The 20,097-nt window shown below is 41.7% G+C and overlaps 1 protein-coding gene across 4 annotated transcripts in view; it reads left to right on the top strand.

Annotated features, from left to right (window-relative positions):
* Window positions 1–20,097, top strand: part of DTNBP1 (dystrobrevin binding protein 1) — a 193,562-nt gene that overhangs the window by 58,308 nt on the left and 115,157 nt on the right. For all 4 annotated transcript variants that reach the window (XM_043508329.1, XM_043508330.1, XM_038389594.2 and 1 more), the window contains one exon: window positions 7,347–7,479. In XM_043508329.1, coding sequence (XP_043364264.1) covers window positions 7,347–7,479 — 133 coding nt within the window. The remainder of the gene's footprint in view (window positions 1–7,346; window positions 7,480–20,097) is intronic.

The raw sequence follows: 20,097 nt of genomic DNA, 5'->3' as shown, positions 1-20,097 counted from the left end.
GCTTATGACAGTAGGAACGGCCCATATGCATCATTTTGGAGTGCACATATTTTCCTGCCTGGATGATTGATTAGTGCAAGGAATGTCAAACGGAAATGTACAAACCAGCATCCCTATTAGAGATCTGTTCTCATCTGGGGCTAAAGTTGAATATAGAGAAACTGACATTACTGTCAATACAACAAATTAATTTTATAGGAACAGAGCTGGACACAGTGCCCATGAGGGTTTTCCTTCCAATGGACAGGTTTCAGTCTTCCTGTGTGAAAACCTCAAATCTGACCCACGAACAGCAGTGCATTCTTGCCTTCAGTTTTTTGGGGCATATGGCCTGGGGCATCTGTGTTCAGCAAGCCAGACTTCAGATGTCTGCAGGCCTGGCTTCACTCAGTATACTGTCCAAGCACATGCTCTCTGGACATGCTGATTTGCTCACCTGCACAGGTGCTGCAGGGCCTGAATTGGTGGATAGATCCCAGGAACATCTGCAAACGGGCTCTTACCACCAGAGCCAACAGTGACTCTTGTAACAGATGCATCCATCATGAGGTAGGCTGCCCAGGTTTGGCAACTTTTTAGGCTCATGGACTATGGACATCACAAGAGTCTTCCCTCCATATAAATGTATTGAAGCCTTGAACCATTGTTTAGGCCTGTGAGATTTCATTACCATCATCAGGAATCGGGTGATTTCAAGTTCTTCAATCTTCTATCAAGATTTGTAAAGGGACTTACTCATGTTTAACTTTCTATGTCTGATTCAGTAGATCCCTGGAATCTGAATTTAGTCTTGCAACTTTTAATGGGTTCCCCCTTTTGAACCTTTGGCAACAGAATCCTTATTATTGCTATAAATGAAAATAGCATTTCTATTAGCAATTACCTTTGCAAGGAGGGTGTTAGAGCTTCAGGGTACTACTAGCTGACCCTCCCCCCCACCTCTCCATGATTTTCTATAAAGACAAGGTCTCTTAGGCCGCACCCTTACTTTATGCCTAAGGTTGCTTTGGTATTCCACCTCAATTAAACTATCCATCTTCCAGTGTTCTTTCTAGCAAGGCTGAAGAAAAGTGTCATACCTTGGGTGTCTGGAGGGCTCTATCCTTTCACCTAGACTGCACAAAGTCTTTCAGCTCTTCTCCTGGACTTTATTTTTAGCCTATGCAGAAAGGATTAAAGGGCAGCCTATTACAGCTCAGCATATTATCCCATTGGATTTCTGACTGTATCAAGCTTCGCTATGCTGTAGCAAAGGTCTGTCCTTACCCCAGAATGACGCCCATTCCACTTGGGCAGCCTTTTTGACCAACATACCTATTGTAGATCTTTGCAAAGCATCAGCATGGTGCAAACCTTTTCCAAATGCTATGCAATTAATAAATCGTCCTGGGAAGAAGTGATCTTTGGCAAGTCTGTGTTGCAGTCCTTCAAATAATTTTAAGTCCCACTACCTGCAAGGAAACTGTTGGTGGGTCACCTAACACAGAATGTATTTGCGCATAGTCATCTGAAGGAGAAGAGTGGTTACTTACCTCTACAGTAACTATTTTTTGAGATGTTTCGTACATATACATTGTGTCCCTCCTACCTTTCCCTCTACTTTAATATTTGTTGGAGGGTGCTGTTAAGAAACAGAGAGGTGTAGGCTATACCCCTTTATACTCTAGGCTCTGTGCACAAGAGTGGTGGGACATGTGTGCCCCCTGCTGGCACTGCTGGCAAAAGTCTCCAACTCAAGCGCATTGGGCATGCACACACACCTACAGCGGAAGTTATATAAGTGTAACACATCTCAAATTTACTGTACAGGTAAGTAGCCATTTTTAAAAATATCTTTGCTATTGCCAAGTGATAGTGGCTTTTCTAGACCTTTATAGCCAGGTTTTGTTGTTATAGTTGTATAAATACTTCAGTAATATTGCTCAAGAAACTCCCTGAAAAAGCACAAGAACAAATCCGCACAGACACACCCCTACAACCCCGACCTGGGGTATTCTATCTGCTACCCAAGATCCATAAACCTGGAAATCCTGGATGCCCCATCATCTCAGGCATTGGCAACCTGACAGCAGGATTGTCTGGCTATGTAGACTCCCTCCTCAGGCCCTTCGTTACCAGCACTCCGAGATATCTTCGAGACACCACTGACTTCCTGAGGAAACTACAGTCCGTTGGTGTTCTTCCTAAAAACACCATCCTAGCCACTATGGATGTAGAAGCCCTCTACACCAACATTCCACACAAAGATGGATTACAAGCCGTCAGGAACACTATCCCCGATACTGTCACGGCTAACCTGGTGGCTGAACTTTGTGACTTTGTCCTGACCCATAACTATTTCACATTTGGGGACAATGTATACCTTCAAATCAGCGGCACTGCGATGGGTACGCGCATGGCCCCACAGTATGCCAACATTTTGATGGCTGACTTAGAACAACGCTTCCTCAGCTCTCATCCCCTAATGCCCCTACTCTACTTGTGCTACATTGATGACATCTTCATCATCTGGACCCCTGGAAAAGAAGCTCTTGAGGAATTCCACCATGATTTCAACAATTTCCATCCCACCATCAACCTCAGCCTGGACCAGTCCACACAAGAGATCCACTTCCTGGACACTACGGTGCTAATAAGCGATGGTCACATAAACACCACCCTATATCGGAAACCTACTGACCGCTATTCCTACCTACATGCCTCTAGCTTTCATCCAGATCATACCACAAGATCCATTGTCTACAGCCTAGCGCTACGATATAACCGCATTTGCTCCAATCCCCCAGACAGTCAAACACCTACAAGATCTCTATCATGCATTCCTACAACTACAATACCCACCTGCTGAAGTGAAGAAACAGATTGACAGAGCCAGAAGAGTACCCAGAAGTCACCTACTACAGGACAGGCCCAACAAAGAAAACAACAGAACGCCACTAGCCATCACCTTCAGCCACCAACTAAAACCTCTCCAACGCATCATCAAGGATCTACAACCTATCCTGAAGGACGACCCATCACTGTCACAGATCTTGGGAGACAGGCCAGTCCTTGCTTACAGACAGCCCCCCAATCTGAAGCAAATACTCACCAGCAACCACACACCACACAACAGAACCACTAACCCAGGAACCTATCCTTGCAACAAAGTCCGTTGCCAACTCTGTCCACATATCTATTCAGGGGATACTATCATAGGGCCTAATCACATCAGCCACACTATCAGAGGCTCGTTCACCTGTGCATCTACCAATGTGATATATGCCATCATCATGTGCCAGCAATGCCCCTCTGCCATGTACATTGGCCAAACTGGACAGTCTCTACGTAAAAGAATGAATGGACACAAATCAGACGTCAAGAATTATAACATTCAAAAACCAGTTGGAGAACACTTCAATCTCTCTGGTCACTCGATCACAGACCTAAGAGTGGCTATACTTTAACAAAAAAGCTTCAAAAACAGACTCCAACGAGAGACTGCTGAATTGGAATTAATTTGCAAACTGGATACAATTAACTTAGGCTTGAATAGAGACTGGGAATGGATGAGTCATTACACAAAGTAAAACTATTTCCCCATGGTATTTCTCCCTCCCACCCCACCCCCCACTGTTCCTCTGATATTCTTGTTAACTGCTGGAATTAGCCTACCTTGCTTGTCACCATGAAAGGTTTTCCTCCTTTCCCCCCCCCCCCCCCCCCGCTGCTGGTGATGGCTTATGTTAAGTGATCACTCTCCTTAGTGTGTATGATAAACCCATTGTTTCATGTTCTCTGTGTGTATATAAATCTCTCCTCTGTTTTTTCCACCAAATGCATCCGATGAAGTGAGCTGTAGCTCACGAAAGCTTATGCTCTAATAAATTTTAGTCTCTAAGGTGCCACAAGTACTATTCTTTTTGCGAATACAGACTAACACGGCTGCTACTCTGAAATCAGTAATATCAGTACATCTTAATCTACGTAAAGGGGTAGTACTTTAATTTATTTTTAAAAATAGTCCTTTGCAAAGCTCTAAATGTTGGTGTGATTTGTGTAAATATATCGCATTATAAATGAAAATTTTAGAATTTTGAAAACCTAACATAATTTGGACTAATACGGATTAGTCATAACAAACATTTAGGTGTGAGTCATAATGTATACCGAATAGGCTCCGTGTATTTTGCACTCAAATGGCTCAACAGATTTTTATCAGACTTTGCAAACAAAAGATATTCTGAGCTGTGACAACAAACAAATCAGTCTAAAACCTCTGGAGAAATTAAATTACTGAAAATGGCGGTTAAGAATGGATGTGCTATCCCAGCCTTAAACGCAGCATAGCATCATGCTGTGCAAACAAAAGATTGTTATGATGTGAAGTATCATAAAGTTAACCTTGCCATAAATTCAGGATGTCATTTTTAACGATGACGGAGCTGGAAATAATTATTTTGCAGCACTTTCCAAACAAGCAGCAGAAAACTTTCAACACCCCACACTAACGTTTACCAAACTTTGGAAAGCTGAATCTCTCCAAGAAAATGAAACTAACTGCATCTCTCCCTTCATTCCTGCCACATGGCGTTAAACCAAAATGATTAGTCACTCAGGTCAATGCAAAACTGCTTATGTCAACCTAACCCTGTAGCGCAGACTAGGCCTATCTGTGGAAGTGTCTCCACTTAAATTTGGCTCTCACCAATGTAAGTGCCTCTCTGCGCTGATTTAGTAACACCACATCCCCAAGCAGTGTAGAGTCATAGCTGATGTAATTATGTTTATGCAGTGTCAGCGTAGACATTGTTTCTTATGTCAACTGTTACTGGTCTTCAGGAGCTGTCCCATAATGCCCCACACTGACAACACAATCAGTACAAGTGCTCCTGGTGAAGACGCATGTTGCTGACACAAGTGTGATTTTTATAACTGGTGGCTGTATGCTGATGAAAGTTAGGTTAACATAATTTTGTATGGTTAACATGGCCTAAGAGAAGATTATATAGATCCTCTTAATACTCTGCTTTCTTCCATGCTTTGAGCAGTGAATGAGTTAACAATAGTGACCTTTAAAGTACTATCATTAGAAGCCATGGAAATGAATGGAGCAGTTGACACTTCAGAGTAATTGTTTGAGGCGCTTTGCAAACTGAGACAGGCATCAATGACACTTGGGTCATGTTTTCATGGTTTCTTTGCAACCATAACAACTAGAGACTAACTTCTTTGTGAAAGGAAAGCTGAGGCTCCAGAGAACAACTGAGAGGCCTGTATGCAGTCCACTCCTTCATCCCCTGTTCCCAGGAGTGCTGCTGCAGGGTGGTACACTGCATGCTTCACAAAACACTGCCCTTCATAAATACTGTTTTTTATTTCTAATTTCTTTTCATTTTGAGGTGTATTACTGTCAAAGCTCATTGATGAAGCCTACAGATGCACAGAAATACAGTTTCAAACTACTTAATTTAAAAGCATACACCAGGATTTGTGAAGCATAGAGATGCATTAGCGTAGAGTGTGGTAGACAAATAAACATTCAACAACATTAATCTTTTAGGACGAAGAGTGAAAACATTTTTCCAGAAAACATGTGTTCAAAGTTTTTAATTGTCTTCCTAATCAAGCAAGATTCAAAAACTAATGTACGTGCATACAAACAAATAATTGAAAGAAAGAAGTTTTCTTTACAAAGTTATCAATTCCTGGTCCTCGTAACATCAGCAGTGTGGAAAACTTGAGTAGCTCAGCAATACTTCTGAGCTTGAAAGGTGCCTAGATGAATCCTGAGATTCCTTCTCTGAGGCTGCTGTGTAGAGCCAGTGGCTGCCCTCCCATGGCTCCCTGGTCAGGGGCAGAAACCATGCTGAATTCCACAGAGTCTGGCTACCTTATTGGTAAGCTTGTGAGTTGCTTGTGAAATGGTAGCTCCCTGCTCTCTTAGTGGGCATTGGGATTTGAAATTTCTGGCTGAGTGACAGCTTAGAAAATTGAAAAGCTTGTATAGCCAAAGATAGTACCCAGCTCAACACAGCCAAAATGAAGCTGTCAGCTAGACAAGATGACGGATGCTTTTTCAGCCTGATCCTTTCTCCTGATCATCCAAAACACAGGCAGATTTCACCTTTGAACCACTTCTCTGCACTCTTTCCTTGCTTGTTGTTGTTGCATGAGGGTTACTGCAGCCCTCAGAGATCCCAGAGCAAAGGGGAAAAATGGTTAGGATCTACATTAGATTGCTGGTGTTCAGTGCTGCTTTAGTTGTCTCTGTCCTCATCTCCAGTCACATACAGGTTTTTTTGTCTCCAGGATTGGGAGGACTGGTCGGCAGCTAGTTTATCTGTTGTGGCAAATTGATACAGAAACGTGCTATCTACAAACTCCATTCTGTTCTGTGAATTTCATTTTGATTGTAACCTATACTGTATCTTCACTTCTGCAGCGTAGCCTACATCCTCGGCTGGGACACCCAGGATGTGTTAGAATAAATCCTTTCATTTCACAGAGGGGCTAGCAATGGGAAAGCCAGCAAGAGTCTTCAACCTTGATCGTCTTTCATTCAAATGTGTCCACCCTAGTATGTTAGGTTTGGTGGACTCCAGAGGAATTAGTTTCTCACTTTGGAACCCAAGGCTGAACTGGCAGGTTTTGAGGTCACCTGACAAAAGAGACTAGAACTTCAAGGGCCAGATCTTCTCAAGTCTGTGGCTGTCGTGGGCCATCTGTTGAACAAGAAAAGAATACAGAGTACATGGAGTGGGATTTGTAACTTTTGTGCTTTGTCTAATAAATAAACTCTGGTTTAGAAGTTTCTTTGCAAAGTCTGTGTGTATTCCATTTGGTTTAGCTGTCACAAGGTCCACAAAGAGTTAAACTGTAAATAGGAGTGCCTGTGTGGTGGAGCTCTGATAAGGATGGTTAAACTACTGGGGAGTCTTTGGAGGGTCAGCATGGTCTTGGGATATGTTCATGTGGGCTGTGGGGTACCACATCCCAAGAATCTGGACCTTTGGATCATGCCTGAGAGTCTGGACTAAGGCAGTGTGTAGATGCTGCTAAGACTCAGTAGGCTTAAAAGCACATGGAATCCAGAGGTTGAATCCAGTACAGCAACCTGGTTCTGACCACAAGGGGCAAATGAATCATGGTTATAATACCTATTCATGGGAGCCTATTGTACCTCTCTTGCTTACCTGGACTGGAATTTAACCCCAAAAAAAGAGGATAAATGCAAATGTGTGCATAATTTTACCATATTATGCAATTCTAATACTTGGCTCTGGCTCACTGTTTTTGGGAAAAAGACGTTGTATATCTTTCATATATATGAAGCTTGGCTAATATTTATTTGTTTTTTCTTGAAGCCCAGCTAGAGGTGAACTTTAAGGAAATGGAAAATCATCTGTTGCTGCTTGAAGATCTATGTGGACAGTGCGAGTTGGAAAGGTACAAACATATGCAGGCACTACAGCTGGAAAACTACAAGAAAACAAAAAGGTAACTAAACTACAAATGCTATGAATAGTAACATAAAAGTAACTATCAAGCCATTAGTTTATAAACCTTTAATTCTCAATGTAAAATGATCTTGGTGCTTTTCCTCTTCATAGTATGTGGTCTATTTTGTTGTCAAATAATTTGTAAACGTCAGGGTTATCTGAGAGAGTTGACGTGATCTACTTAGGAACTGAGCCCAGATCTTCTGATTCCCAGACCAGTGCCTTAAGAACAAGAGCATCATTTTTCTAGGGCTGTCAAATGATTAAAAAAATTAATCACAATTGTGAGATTTAAAAAATAGTTGTGATTAATTGCAATTTTAAATGCAGTTAATAATGGAATACCATTTATTTAAATATTTTTGGATGTTTTCTACATTTTATAGTATATTGATTTCAGTTACAACACAGAATACAAAGTGTACAGTGCTCCCTTTATATTTTCATTACAAATATTTTCACTGTAAAAAAGATAATAGTATATTTCATTTCACCTCATACAATTACTGTAGTGCAATCTCCCCTCTTTATTGTGAAAGTACAACTTACAAATGTAGACATTTTTTTTACATGACTGCACTTAAAAACAAAACAATGTAAAACTTCGACCACCATTCCAGAGGACATGTTTCCATGCTGATGAGGGTTCTGCTCAACAACGACCAAAAGCTGTGCACACCGATGCATGTTCATTTTCATCATTTGAGTCAGAAACCACCAACAGACAGTTGATTTTCTTTTTTGGTGGTTTGGATGCTGTACTTTCCACGTCGGAGTGTTGCTATTTTAAGACTTATGAGAGCATGTTCCACACCTCATCCATCTCAGATTTTGGAAGACACTTCAGATCCCTAAATCTTGGGTCGAATGCTGTAGCTATCTTTAGAAATCTCATATTGGTACCTTCTTTGCATCTTTTCAAATCTGTAGTGGAAGTGTTCTTAAATTGAAAGCATATGCTGGTTCGTCATCCAAGACTGCCATAACATGAAATATATGGCAGAATGTGGGTAAAACCACAGAGCAGGAGACATACAATTCTCCCCCAAGGAGTTCAGTCACAAATGGAATGGTGGTTGAAGCGTGAAGGGGAATATGAATGTTTAGCGTATCTGGCACATAAATACCTTGCAACCTCAGCTACAACAGTGCCATGCAAATGCCTGTTCTCACTTTCAGGTCACATTATAAATAAGAAACAAGAAGCATTATCTCCCATAAATATAAACAAACTTGTTTTCTCAGAGCGGTTGGCTAAACAAGAAGTAGAGCTGAGTGGACTTGTAGGCTCTAAAATTTTACATTGTTTTGTTTTTTAGAAATGTGGAAAACTTTCAAAAATATTTATTATTCTAAATTGGTATTAAACAGTGCGATTAATTATGACTGATTTTTTTAAATCTAGTTAATTTGTGTTACGTTAATTGCTTGAGTTAACGGCGATTAATTGACAACCCTATATTTTTCTCTGTTGGGATACTATTACCCAATAGTGGACTCAATTTTTTTTTATCACCACCCTGCTTGGTGCAAGTATAGTGCTGTACAATGGCAGTCTACCAATTCCTAGATACTAGTTAATTTGCCACACAACTATTTAAAATATTGTATGTAAAAAAGTAGATTATTGAATCCAGTTAAGTGTATTAATCCTTCTGAAGCATTCTGAGAGGATTTTATTCAGTATATGTGTTAAGGCATGCAGGTATTTTTCAAAGAAATCTCTTTGGTGGAAGTAATTTATTTTGCTAAGTGTCAAAATATCTATTAAGTTTGCTAAGCAGTTGTCAGTTCTATAAATAGCTTAACTTGCTTGGCATACTAATACTAAATTGATTGTATGACGTTAGTTATTTGGTCAGGTGTAGCCAAAGCCCCAAAAAACAACCACCCAAAACATAGATTATGCCTGATGAATAATGTAAGCCATTTTAAAATGATTAATTGCCTTATGCATAGTGTAGTGTTTTGGAAGATCCCACCCTGATATAAAATTTAGAATGGAAAGAAATAATGCTTTAGATCAACATTAAACCATTAAAATTAATTTCACAGTAGTTATGGAAGAACTGTCTCTCAGAAATAGACTTCTTTATCTAGTCCATGTCAGATGACTTATGTTTTGCCCTTGTGTGTTGAGTCACTGTTTTGAAGTTTACTACTCCAACAAGATGCTTAAATGATTGATTATAATTATGGCTAAGATTTTGTCAGGGTTATTTTCAGTAAAAGTCATGGACAGGTCACGGACAATAAACAAAAATTCACAGAGACCCTGACTTGTCTGTGACTTTTGCTGCTGCGGTTCCATGATTTCCCCTGCCACCACGGTGGCTGGGAGCTGTGGGGTTCCCCCTCTGCCCAGGGCAACTGGAAGCTGTGTTATACCAATAAAATAAAAACCAGCAGGATCTTATTAAAGGGGAAAAGGCAAAATGCCACATTTATTGTGAATACAGAAAGAATCATAGTAAGCAGTTAGTTATAGCTATGTTTCAGAGTAGCAGCCATGTTAGTCTGTATTCGCAAAAAGAAAAGGAGTACTTGTGGCACCTTAGACTAACAAATTTATTTGAGCATAAACTTTCGTGAGCTACAGCTCACTTCATCGGATGCATTTGGTGGAAAATACAGAGGGGAGATTGATATACACACACAGAGAACATGAAACAATGGGTTTTTTCATACACACTGTAAGGAGAGTGATCACTTAAGATGAGCCATCACCAGCAGTGGGGGGGGAAGGAGGAAAACCTTTCAGGGTGACAAGCAAGATTGGCTATTTCCAGCAGTTATCAAGAATATCTGAGGAACAGTGAGGGGGAGAAATAACATGGGGAAATAGTTTTACTTTGTGTAATGACTCATCCATTCCCAGTCTCTATTCAAACCTAAGTTAATTGTATCCAGTTTGCAAATTAATTCCAATTCAGCAGTCTCTCCTTGGAGTCTGTTTTTGAAGTTTTTTTGTTGAAGGATAGCCACCCTCAGGTCTGTAATCGAGTGACCAGAGAGATTGAAGTGTTCTCCGACTGGTTTTTGAATGTTATAATTCTTGACATCTGATTTGTGTCCATTTATTCTTTTACGTAGAGACTGTCCAGTTTGACCAATGTACATGGCAGAGGGGCATTGCTGGCACATGATGGCATATATCACATTGGTAGATGCGCAGGTGAAGGAGCCTCTGATAGTGTGGCTGATGTGATTAGGCCCTATGATGGTATCCCCTGAATAGATATGTGGACAGAGTTGGCAACGGGCTTTGTTGCAAGGATAGGTTCCTGGGTTAGTGGTTCTGTTGTGTGGTGTGTGGTTCCTGGTGAGTATTTGCTTCAGATTGGGGGGCTGTCTGTAAGCAAGGACTGGCCTGTCTCCCAAGATCTGTGAGAGTGATGGGTCGTCCTTTAGGATAGGTTGTAGATCCTTGATGATGCGTTGGAGAGGTTTTAGTTGGGGACTGAAGGTGATGTCTAGTGGTGCTCTGTTGTTTTCTTTGTTGGGCCTGTCCTGTAGTAGGCGACTTCTGGGTACTCTTCTGGCTCTGTCAATCTGTTTCTTCACTTCAGCAGGTGGGTATTGTAGTTGTAGGAATGCATGATAGAGATCTTGTAGGTGTTTGTCTGTCTGGGGGATTGGAGCAAATGCGGTTATATCGTAGAGCTTGGCTGTAGACAATGGATCGTGTGGTATGATCTGGATGAAAGCTAGAGGCATGTAGGTAGGAATAGCAGTCAGTAGGTTTCCCATATAGGGTGGTGTTTATGTGACCATCGCATATTAGCACCGTAGTGTCCAGGAAGTGGATCTCTTGTGTGGACTGGTCCAGGCTGAGGTTGATGGTGGGATGGAAATTGTTGAAATCCTGGTGGAATTCCTCAAGGGCTTTTTTTCCAGGGGTCCAGATGATGAAGATGTCATCAATGTAGCGCAAATAGAGTAGTGGCATTAGGGGATGAGAGCTGAGGAAGCGTTGTTCTAAGTCAGCCATCAAAATGTTGGCATACTGTGGGGCCATGCGCGTACCCATCGCAGTGCCGCTGATTTGAAGGTATACATTGTCCCCAAATGTGAAATAGTTATGGGTGAGGACAAAGTCACAAAGTTCAGCCACCAGGTTAGCCGTGACATTATTGGGGATAGTGTTCCTGACGGCTTGTAGTCCATCTTTGTGTGGAATGTTGGTGTAGAGGGCTTCTACATCCATAGTGGCTAGGATGGTGTTTTTAGGAAGATCACCAGTGGATTGTAGTTTCCTCAGGAAGTCAGTGGTGTCTCGAAGATAGCTGGGAGTGCTGGTAACGTAGGGCCTGAGGGAGTCTACATAGCCAGACAATCCTGCTGTCAGGGTGCCAATGCTGAGATGATGGGGCGTCCAGGATTTCCAGGTTTATGGATCTTGGGTAGCAGATAGAATACCCCAGGTCGGGGTTCTAGGGGTGTGTCTGTGCGGATTTGTTCTTGTGCTTTTTCAGGGAGTTTCTTGAGCAAATGCTGTAGTTTCTTTTGGTAACTCTTATTGGGATCAGAGGGTAATGGCTTGTAGAAAGTTGTGTTGGAGAGCTCCCTAGTAGCCTCTTGTTCATATTCCGACCTATTTCTGATGACGACAGCACCTCCTTTGTCAGCCTTTACATTCCATTGAATTACACATTCATTCATACACACATCAATGGGTTCTGCAAGGTTGTTATCATAGTTACCAGCCTTAGAGTTGTTCATGCCAAGTCACTGGCCAGGTGGCCTGGACATGAGGAGGGAGCAGGGCCTTGTCTGATGCTCCTTGAAGTTGGTTTGCAGAATCAGACCCCAAAGTTCTCACTTTCTAGAGTCCATTTTTATAGGAATTTCTTCCTATGCCAGTGTATGGGAATTGCTTCATCATGCTGTTGCTGAATCAATCAGCAGATGGCACATTCCTGACGGCTCAGTGCTGCCAGATGTTACCTTGTTCTTTGGTTCTTGAGGCTGTTGGGTGGATTCCAGTCTGCCCTCCGAGGGTCCTCTGGTTATTTCCACTTGATGCCTTCTTCAGCTGATGGACACTGGATTCTTAGGCTGGCACCTCCCTGATCATTCATTTATCAACACCAAGCATACATCCTCTATCTCTATTTTAATCACAATTGTTAACAAAGCGAGATGAATACAACAAAAGGGCAGGGAGTCTCTGGGTGCTGTTTCTGTTAGAGTATTGCTTTGAGTCTCTGTGTGAGTAGTTGTTGTTTACAAAGAATTGCTTTGAGAACAGACTCTATCTTAGAATGTAGGACTCTATCTTAGAATGTACTAACACAATTAGCAGCTTGCAAGCTTCACACATAGAGGGGGAGAAACAGTACCAAAAACCAAAAGACTTCTTAATTAGTAATACCCTGGAATTTAAACTATGGGGAATCAAACTCCTTTGTGATTTTAATACAGAACTTCTTTAATATGATCCAACAGCTGCAAGGTGACCATATTTCCCAAAGAGAAAATGGGACACCCCCAGCCACTTGCCCAAGGCATTTCTCCCCCCCTCTCCCCCCCCCGGAACCCTGAGGAGGGCCTCCTCAGGAGTCTGTCACTTGTCGCTGAAACCTTGCAAGGGGCTCCTGTCACTACTGTCTCCGAAACCCTGCCAGGACCCTGCTGGCTGTGAGCTCGAGTCCTGCAGCCCCTGGGGCTGAAGCAGAGAATATCACGGAGGTCTCTGGAAGTCAAATTCTGTGACTTCCATGTTTGAGTAGCAGCCGTGTTAGTCTGTATTCGCAAAAAGAAAAGGAGTACTTGTGGCACCTTAGAGACTAACAAATTTATTTGAGCATAAGCTTTCGTGAGCTACAGCTCACTTCATTGGATGCATTCAGTGGAAAATACAGTGGGGAGATTTATATACACAGAGAACATGAAACAATGAGTTTTATTATACACACTGTAAGGAGAGCGATCACTTAAGGTGAGCTATTACCAGCAGGAAGGGAGGGGGGAGGAGGAAGAAAACCTTTCATGGTGGTGATCAAGGTGGGCCATTTCCAGCAGTTAACAAGAATGTCTGAGGAACAGTGGGGGGGGGGGGCTGGAGAAATAACATGGGGAAGTAGTTTTACTTTATGTAATGACCCATCCACTCCCAGTCTCTATTCAAGCCTAAGTTAATTGTATCCAGTTTGCAAATTAATTCCAATTCAGCATTCTCTCGTTGGAGTCTGTTTTTGAAGTTTTTTTTTTATTGAAGGATAGCCACTCTCAGGTCTGTAATCGAGTGACCGGAGAGATTGAAGTGTTCTCCAACTGGTTTTTGAATGTTATAATTCTTGACGTCTGATTTGTGTCCATTCATTCTTTTACGTAGAGACTGTCCAGTTTGACCAATGTACATGGCAGAGGGGCATTGCTGGCACATGGTGGCATATATCACATTGGTAGATGCGCAGGTGAATGACCCTCTGATAGTGTGGCTGATGTGATTAGGCCCTATGATGGTGTCCCCTGAATAGATATGTGGACAGAGTTGGCAACGGGCTTTGTTGCAAGGATAGGTTCCTGGGTTAGTGGTTCTGTTGTGTGGTGTGTGGTTGCTGGTGAGTATTTGCTTCAGGTTAGGGGGCTGTCTGTAAGCAAGGAGGTTCAAGACCTAAAAGAGGACAGGAACTGTCGGTTTGTACAGCCCTTTGTACAATTGGACCCTGATGCAAAATGAATAATAATGCAATAAAACAACCAGAAATAACCATATAGAAAAACCTAAAAGTAAATTTAGTGTTTAAAAAAAAAAAAAAAAAAGTAAAGGTATATTTCAGATGACAAGGAGGTAAGTGTCAGGAATAAGAAAACTTCAAAGTTTTGCTCACATTAATCTTGTATTAACCGTTCCAGATATTGGTAGTCTAACAACCACACACTTTGTTGATATGCACATTTTTATTAAAAAAAAATTTTGTTCGATATTTCACTAGCCTGTTTTTCCAAAATCAGGTGAGGCTAATATAACACACATAATTAAATATCATGTCACAGCTGCTAGGCTGAGTGACGGATGAACAACAAAATTTGGAGTAGTCTCTAAATTTCCTGCAGTTGAGAACATGTGTGCATGTTATGCTCTTCCTTACTTGGTTTCAAAGATATTGTCTGGGGTTTGAAATTGACAGGACTGTTGCTCTTGAAGTTCTTTGAAAAACAGGTAGGCTTCTTGTTCTCTAATGTCAATACATGTTTTAAGAACAGAGCCAGCAGAAAGCTGAAGGAAGGAAGCTATTCTTGATTAGTACACATCTAAAATTCTGGGTTTACTGTTGGTAGGGTAATCTTTTCTAGGGGCTGAGCATTTAATATTACTGTAATCCTTGGCAGGACTATTTTTCCTTTGTCTGGGGATATTTTAAAGAAACGGATCCATTTAACTAAGGCGTAAATTGTTTTTAAACATAATAGACTTGAAAAGTGAAATTTATTTTCAAGGTAATTCTCTCGCTGGCTTCTTGTTTCTGATATGCTTAAAGAATTTCTTGTTTGTGTTTGACTTTGGCTATTTGTCCATCAGTTTCCCTCCTCTACTTCCTAATAGCCATCTTATATTTTGTGCTGTAGATTGTACTTTTTTGGCTTCATGAGGGTTGGATTTTCATTTTCTGAAGGATCTCTTTTGGTTTGAATAAGTTTTTATCTTGCTATTTAACCATTCTGTTTTTTTCTCATTTTCCTGCTTTATTCTTTGTTTTATAGCTAGGCATATTTTCTGTAACCATAATATGCTTAAATAGCCACTGTGCAGAGTCTGATTTTTAATTTGCTCACTCGTGAGCTTTGTTACTTTTATTAGGCTTAATTGTTTCTCTAATCTCAATATGGTGTACACATTATGCTTTTTTTGTTCAGAAGTCTGTTAGTATAGCATTACCATTATAACTGATGTATAAAAACTTAGCTGTGAAGCCGTTCAAGTTGCTATACACATATCGTACCTGACATAAACCCACAAAAATGAGATGAAAAGTTAAATCATCTCATCCTCCATGGTACATGGTAATTGTAGTAAAAGAAAACGTAACTCGGTCCCCCCTCAATCTGCCCTTCTCCGCATATCCCTTTACTGAAGTATTTTGTGTTGGGAATGAGTAGTTTGGTAAAGGGGGGTTGTGATGGAAGGCGGTTATCTCTAAAGTTAAGGTTATGTTTTGTGGTATGTGGTGCATGGTGGTTATGGTAATGGTAAGTTCTTAAAGTGATTGTCCATATACACATTCATCTTATGGTGTGTGCGTGCCTCATGCACCCAAATTCTGAGTTTTTTAGCCAAAAGGGTGAAGCAGGCCCTCCATCCTCTGTTTCTCTCATCACCTCTTGGCTTCAAGACAGAGTGACTTACTGTCAATGAACTGTTAGCATTTTTTCTCAAGTTGCAAATAGAGTCATAGTAGTTGTTGCCTGTTGTCATTTTGATAGTTTTTATTAGGATTATGTTTTACTATTTTCACCTTTGTGATTGTGCTATTTAAAATTTAATGATGGATATTTAAAATTCTGATTTTGCTTGCGGGAATCGTAGATTCCTGGGAAATGTGCCATTTATAAATCTTTCATTGCCAGGACCGCAAAGGTAGAGAAGCTCAGTAGCAAATCCATGGAGGCCTGCTTCAGCTCTGGGGCATATGACAATCCTGCTGTTCCCCCTGCCTGGCCTCCCGCCCCAGCCACCACTACAGATCCCCAGACATGATTCCCCTACTTCAGGCTCTAGTAGGTCAGTGCAAAAGCTGTTGAGAAGGAAGGTACAGGGATTAGGTGGTTCTAGAGAAGGGGTTCTCAAACTGGGGATTGTGACCCCTCAGAGGGTTGCAAGGTTATTATCTGGGGGTCGTGAACTTTCAGCCTCCACCCCAAACCCCACTTGACCTCCAGCTTTTATTATAATTTTTTTAAAAAAACCTGTTTTTAATTTATAAAGGGGGGGTCACAATCAGAAGCTTGCTGTGTGAAAGGGGTCACCACTACAAAAGTTTGAAAACCACTCTTCTAGAGGTAAATCCTTGGATTAAGGTATCCTCAAAAATAAAACTGCCTTCCCTGCACCATTCTGCCTCTGAGACTTTGTGGCCCTGGGTTGTGACTTCTGAAGCTCAACCCCTTCACAGTACTGAGTCCTTGACATCAAAACAAAATGCTGAGAAATCTTCAAGTGCAGTACCTTCGTCTTCCCACTTTGCTATGTTGGTACTGCCTCCAAACCAAGTCAAATCAGCACTGTTAGCAGAGGATTCACCCAACTGGTGAGCCCTCTATAGCAGTGATGTTCATGGCACTGACAGATCTCAGTGTCTTGCAGGAAACAGCATTTCCATTGTTGTTCACAATGTGTGGTGTCTCTTATGGCACCAGATAACTCTCGCTGCAGTACCAAGTATCTCCACGGCTTTACAATCCATGCCTATACCTACTTCCCCACCAGTCAAGTTGGAGTGCTCCTTCTCTTTGTCATCTTCCAGCAGCATCGAATCATAGTGAGAAAAGGGATGCTCCCACATGTACTCCCCTTCATGTCATCTTCACTTTCTTCTGTCTTAGGTAGTGGATCTAGAGACTGGTCTCTCAACAGATGTGGTGTTCACTGAGCTGGGCACAGACCTTGATTCCGGTCCATGGCCACTAGGCATTTACCCCTCAATACCTGTGTAGCCTTGTTGGGGGCCATCGACCTCTTATGGAAGGGAGAATTACCTGGACAGACCTGTGCCTTCTAGAGCTTCTTGATGTATAGCTCAGTGTGACAGTCTGTACCCCTCTGTTCACCCCTTTTACAAGACCATATTAAATTTTGTACAAAGCATACTGTGATTTGCTGATCATTATTGTCCTGATAAAATGTGTGGTAACATTGTATGTAAAGATACAAGATTCCACTGTATAATATTACCAACACATGTTCCAACATGTTCTGGAAGGCAGTCACAGACAAGTTCCACAGAGACAAAAGGCTAGCCAACGCCTCAGCCAGGTGTCAACAAGTTCAAATGGACCAATGCCTGAGTAAGTGGCCACTCTTCTGCTGGAGAGAGGGTGTGGGCAAAAAAAGCTACATTTTGACAAAGAAGCAACTTAAGGTTCCTGGCCCCACAGACTTCCTGAACATCAGCTGGAGATGATTCTTGTGCAAGAGAAAGGGCTATAAGAGGAGAGGACAGATGTCCCAGATAATCTCTGCCTTGTTCTCTACCCATGGCATTATCAACACCTGAAGAAGAAAGGAAGCAGTTACACTGGGGAAGTTGGGGGGGAGTGATTCTGTTTAAAAGAGGTTCAGCTAGTAAGACTGCTGGAACATGTGGTGAGAGAGACCTTTGCTTTGACTTGACTTGTTAAATTAGGTATTAATTACATTTTACCTTTTATTTCTTTGTAACCAATTCTGAATGATATGCCTCATTACTTGTAGTCACTTAAAATCTATTTTTCTGTAGTTAATAAATTTTGTTGTGTTTTATCTAGCCTTGTGTGTTTGGATTGAAGTGTTTGTGGAAACAAGATGAGATTTGTGCATATCATTTTCTATTAATAAATGATGGATTTTATATGAGCTTGTATTGTCCAGGAAGGTACTGGGCAGTACAAGATGCACGTATCTGGGGGAAAGTTTGGGACTGGGAGATTGCTGATGTGGCCCTGTCTGTAATTTGTGAGTGGCTGGCTATAGTATGCTTACAATATAGCTGGGAGTGATTTACATGCCGGAGGCTGTGTGGGAGCAGACCAGGAGTGGTTGTTTTCACAGCGAAGCAGAGTGAAAGGCACCCCAGGTTGGAGAATTGAGGAGACAGAGCTGTCCATAAATCCAGATTGTATACCCTGTGTAATGTCGCACTCAGTCACCCAGGCTGCTTCTGAGCAACAGCCAGCTTAGATTTCCCTCCAACCTGAGGATTTACCAGGGATATCCTATCTCATTCAGTTAATGTATTGGGTTCTACTGTCCTAGTTATCCCCGACAAAGCTGTGGTCCCTCCCAATACATTTCAGATTAATAACTTTGATCTTCACCCAGACTTTTCCATCATGGAGAGGATGAAAGGCAAATTCAGCTCACCTTGGAGACTGTTGAGATGGATATCTAACTGTGTGAGAACCTGCTTTGAGTTGGCTAAGGTGGATCCTCTTACTTCTCTGAGCTCACTCCACCAGAGCACGGGTAGCCTCAGCAGCATTGTTGAAAAACATTTGTTATGGACATATGTAAAGCAGTCAAGTGGGGTTCTAGCTATCCACACATTTACAAAGCATTGTGCTATTATTGACGTCTCCAGATCAGACGCTATATTTAGGAAGGCTATTCTGCATTCTCTGTTTTCTTGAGCTTGCACCTCCATTAGAGTGGTCCACTGCTTGGGAGTCACCATAAATGGAATGTACATATGGACAATCACTCAAAGGAGAAAGGAAAGTTTCTTATCTGTTTAACTGGAGTTCTTTCAGATGTTTTCTATATGCAGATTCCATGATCCACCCTCCATCTCTTCTACCTAAAAGTCCTTTACCACCCAGGATTCTTCAGTGGGGAGGAAACTGAGTGGCAGGTGGCCCAATCTACCCTTTTATGTGTTTGGTGCAGGACACAAGAACACTCAGGGTGCATGTGTATGAAGTGGCTTGTGCACGCGCACACACCCACACCAACACATCAGGCAACTGAAACTGAGGGAGAGTTGTGGCCACTCTACCCTCTATATGCTCATGTGGAAACACAAGGAAGCACGTGGTGCATTTGTGGACCTGATGGACACTGCTATTCAAAATAGCCTGATCTCTCACGCATGAGATGCGTGCATATCTATAGAGGGACACATACTTAAAGAAGAACAGGTTTCAGAGTAGCAGCCGTGTTAGTCTGTATTCGCAAAAAGAAAAGGAGTACTTGTGGCACCTTAGAGACTAACAAATTTATTAAAGCATAAGCTTTCGTGAGCTACAGCTCACTTCATCGGATGCATTTGGTGGAAAAAACAGAGATTTAGACAGACACACACACACACACAGAGAACATGAAATAATGGGTTTATCATACACACTGTAAGGAGAGTGATCACTTAAGATAAGCCATCACCAGCAGCAGGGGGGGGGAAAGGAGGAAAACCTTTCATGGTGACAAGCAAGGTAGGCTAATTCCAGCAATTAACAAGAATACCAGAGGAACAGTGGGGGGTGGGGTGGGAGGGAGAAATACCTCTCTCCTTAGTGTGTATGATAAACTCATTGTTTCATGTTCTGTGTGTGTGTATATAAATCTCTCCTCTGTTTTTTCCACCAAATGCATCCGATGAAGTGAGCTGTAGCTCACGAAAGCTTATGCTCAAATAAATTTGTTAGTCTCTAAGGTGCCACAAGTACTCCTTTTCTTTTTAAAGAAGAACATCAAGTTCTATACTACAGTGCCAGCAGGCACAACTGACATTTCGCTATTTTGTCTTCAGGGAAAGAGTAGATAGCAATGAAAGAGTAATTAAAAAAAAAAAAGAGCAAGAGAAATTACACGAGTCACATATGAATGGTAAGAATGAATTAACTGTGTGTGTGTGTGTGTGTGTGTGTGTGTGTGTGTGTGTGTGTGTGTGAACTATGTAACTAGTAAGTGGGAACCAAT

The sequence above is a fragment of the Dermochelys coriacea genome, chromosome 2 (assembly GCF_009764565.3).
Source record: "Dermochelys coriacea isolate rDerCor1 chromosome 2, rDerCor1.pri.v4, whole genome shotgun sequence".
NCBI classification, from domain to species: domain Eukaryota; kingdom Metazoa; phylum Chordata; order Testudines; family Dermochelyidae; genus Dermochelys; species Dermochelys coriacea.
This window is presented reverse-complemented; position numbering and strand designations above follow the sequence as displayed.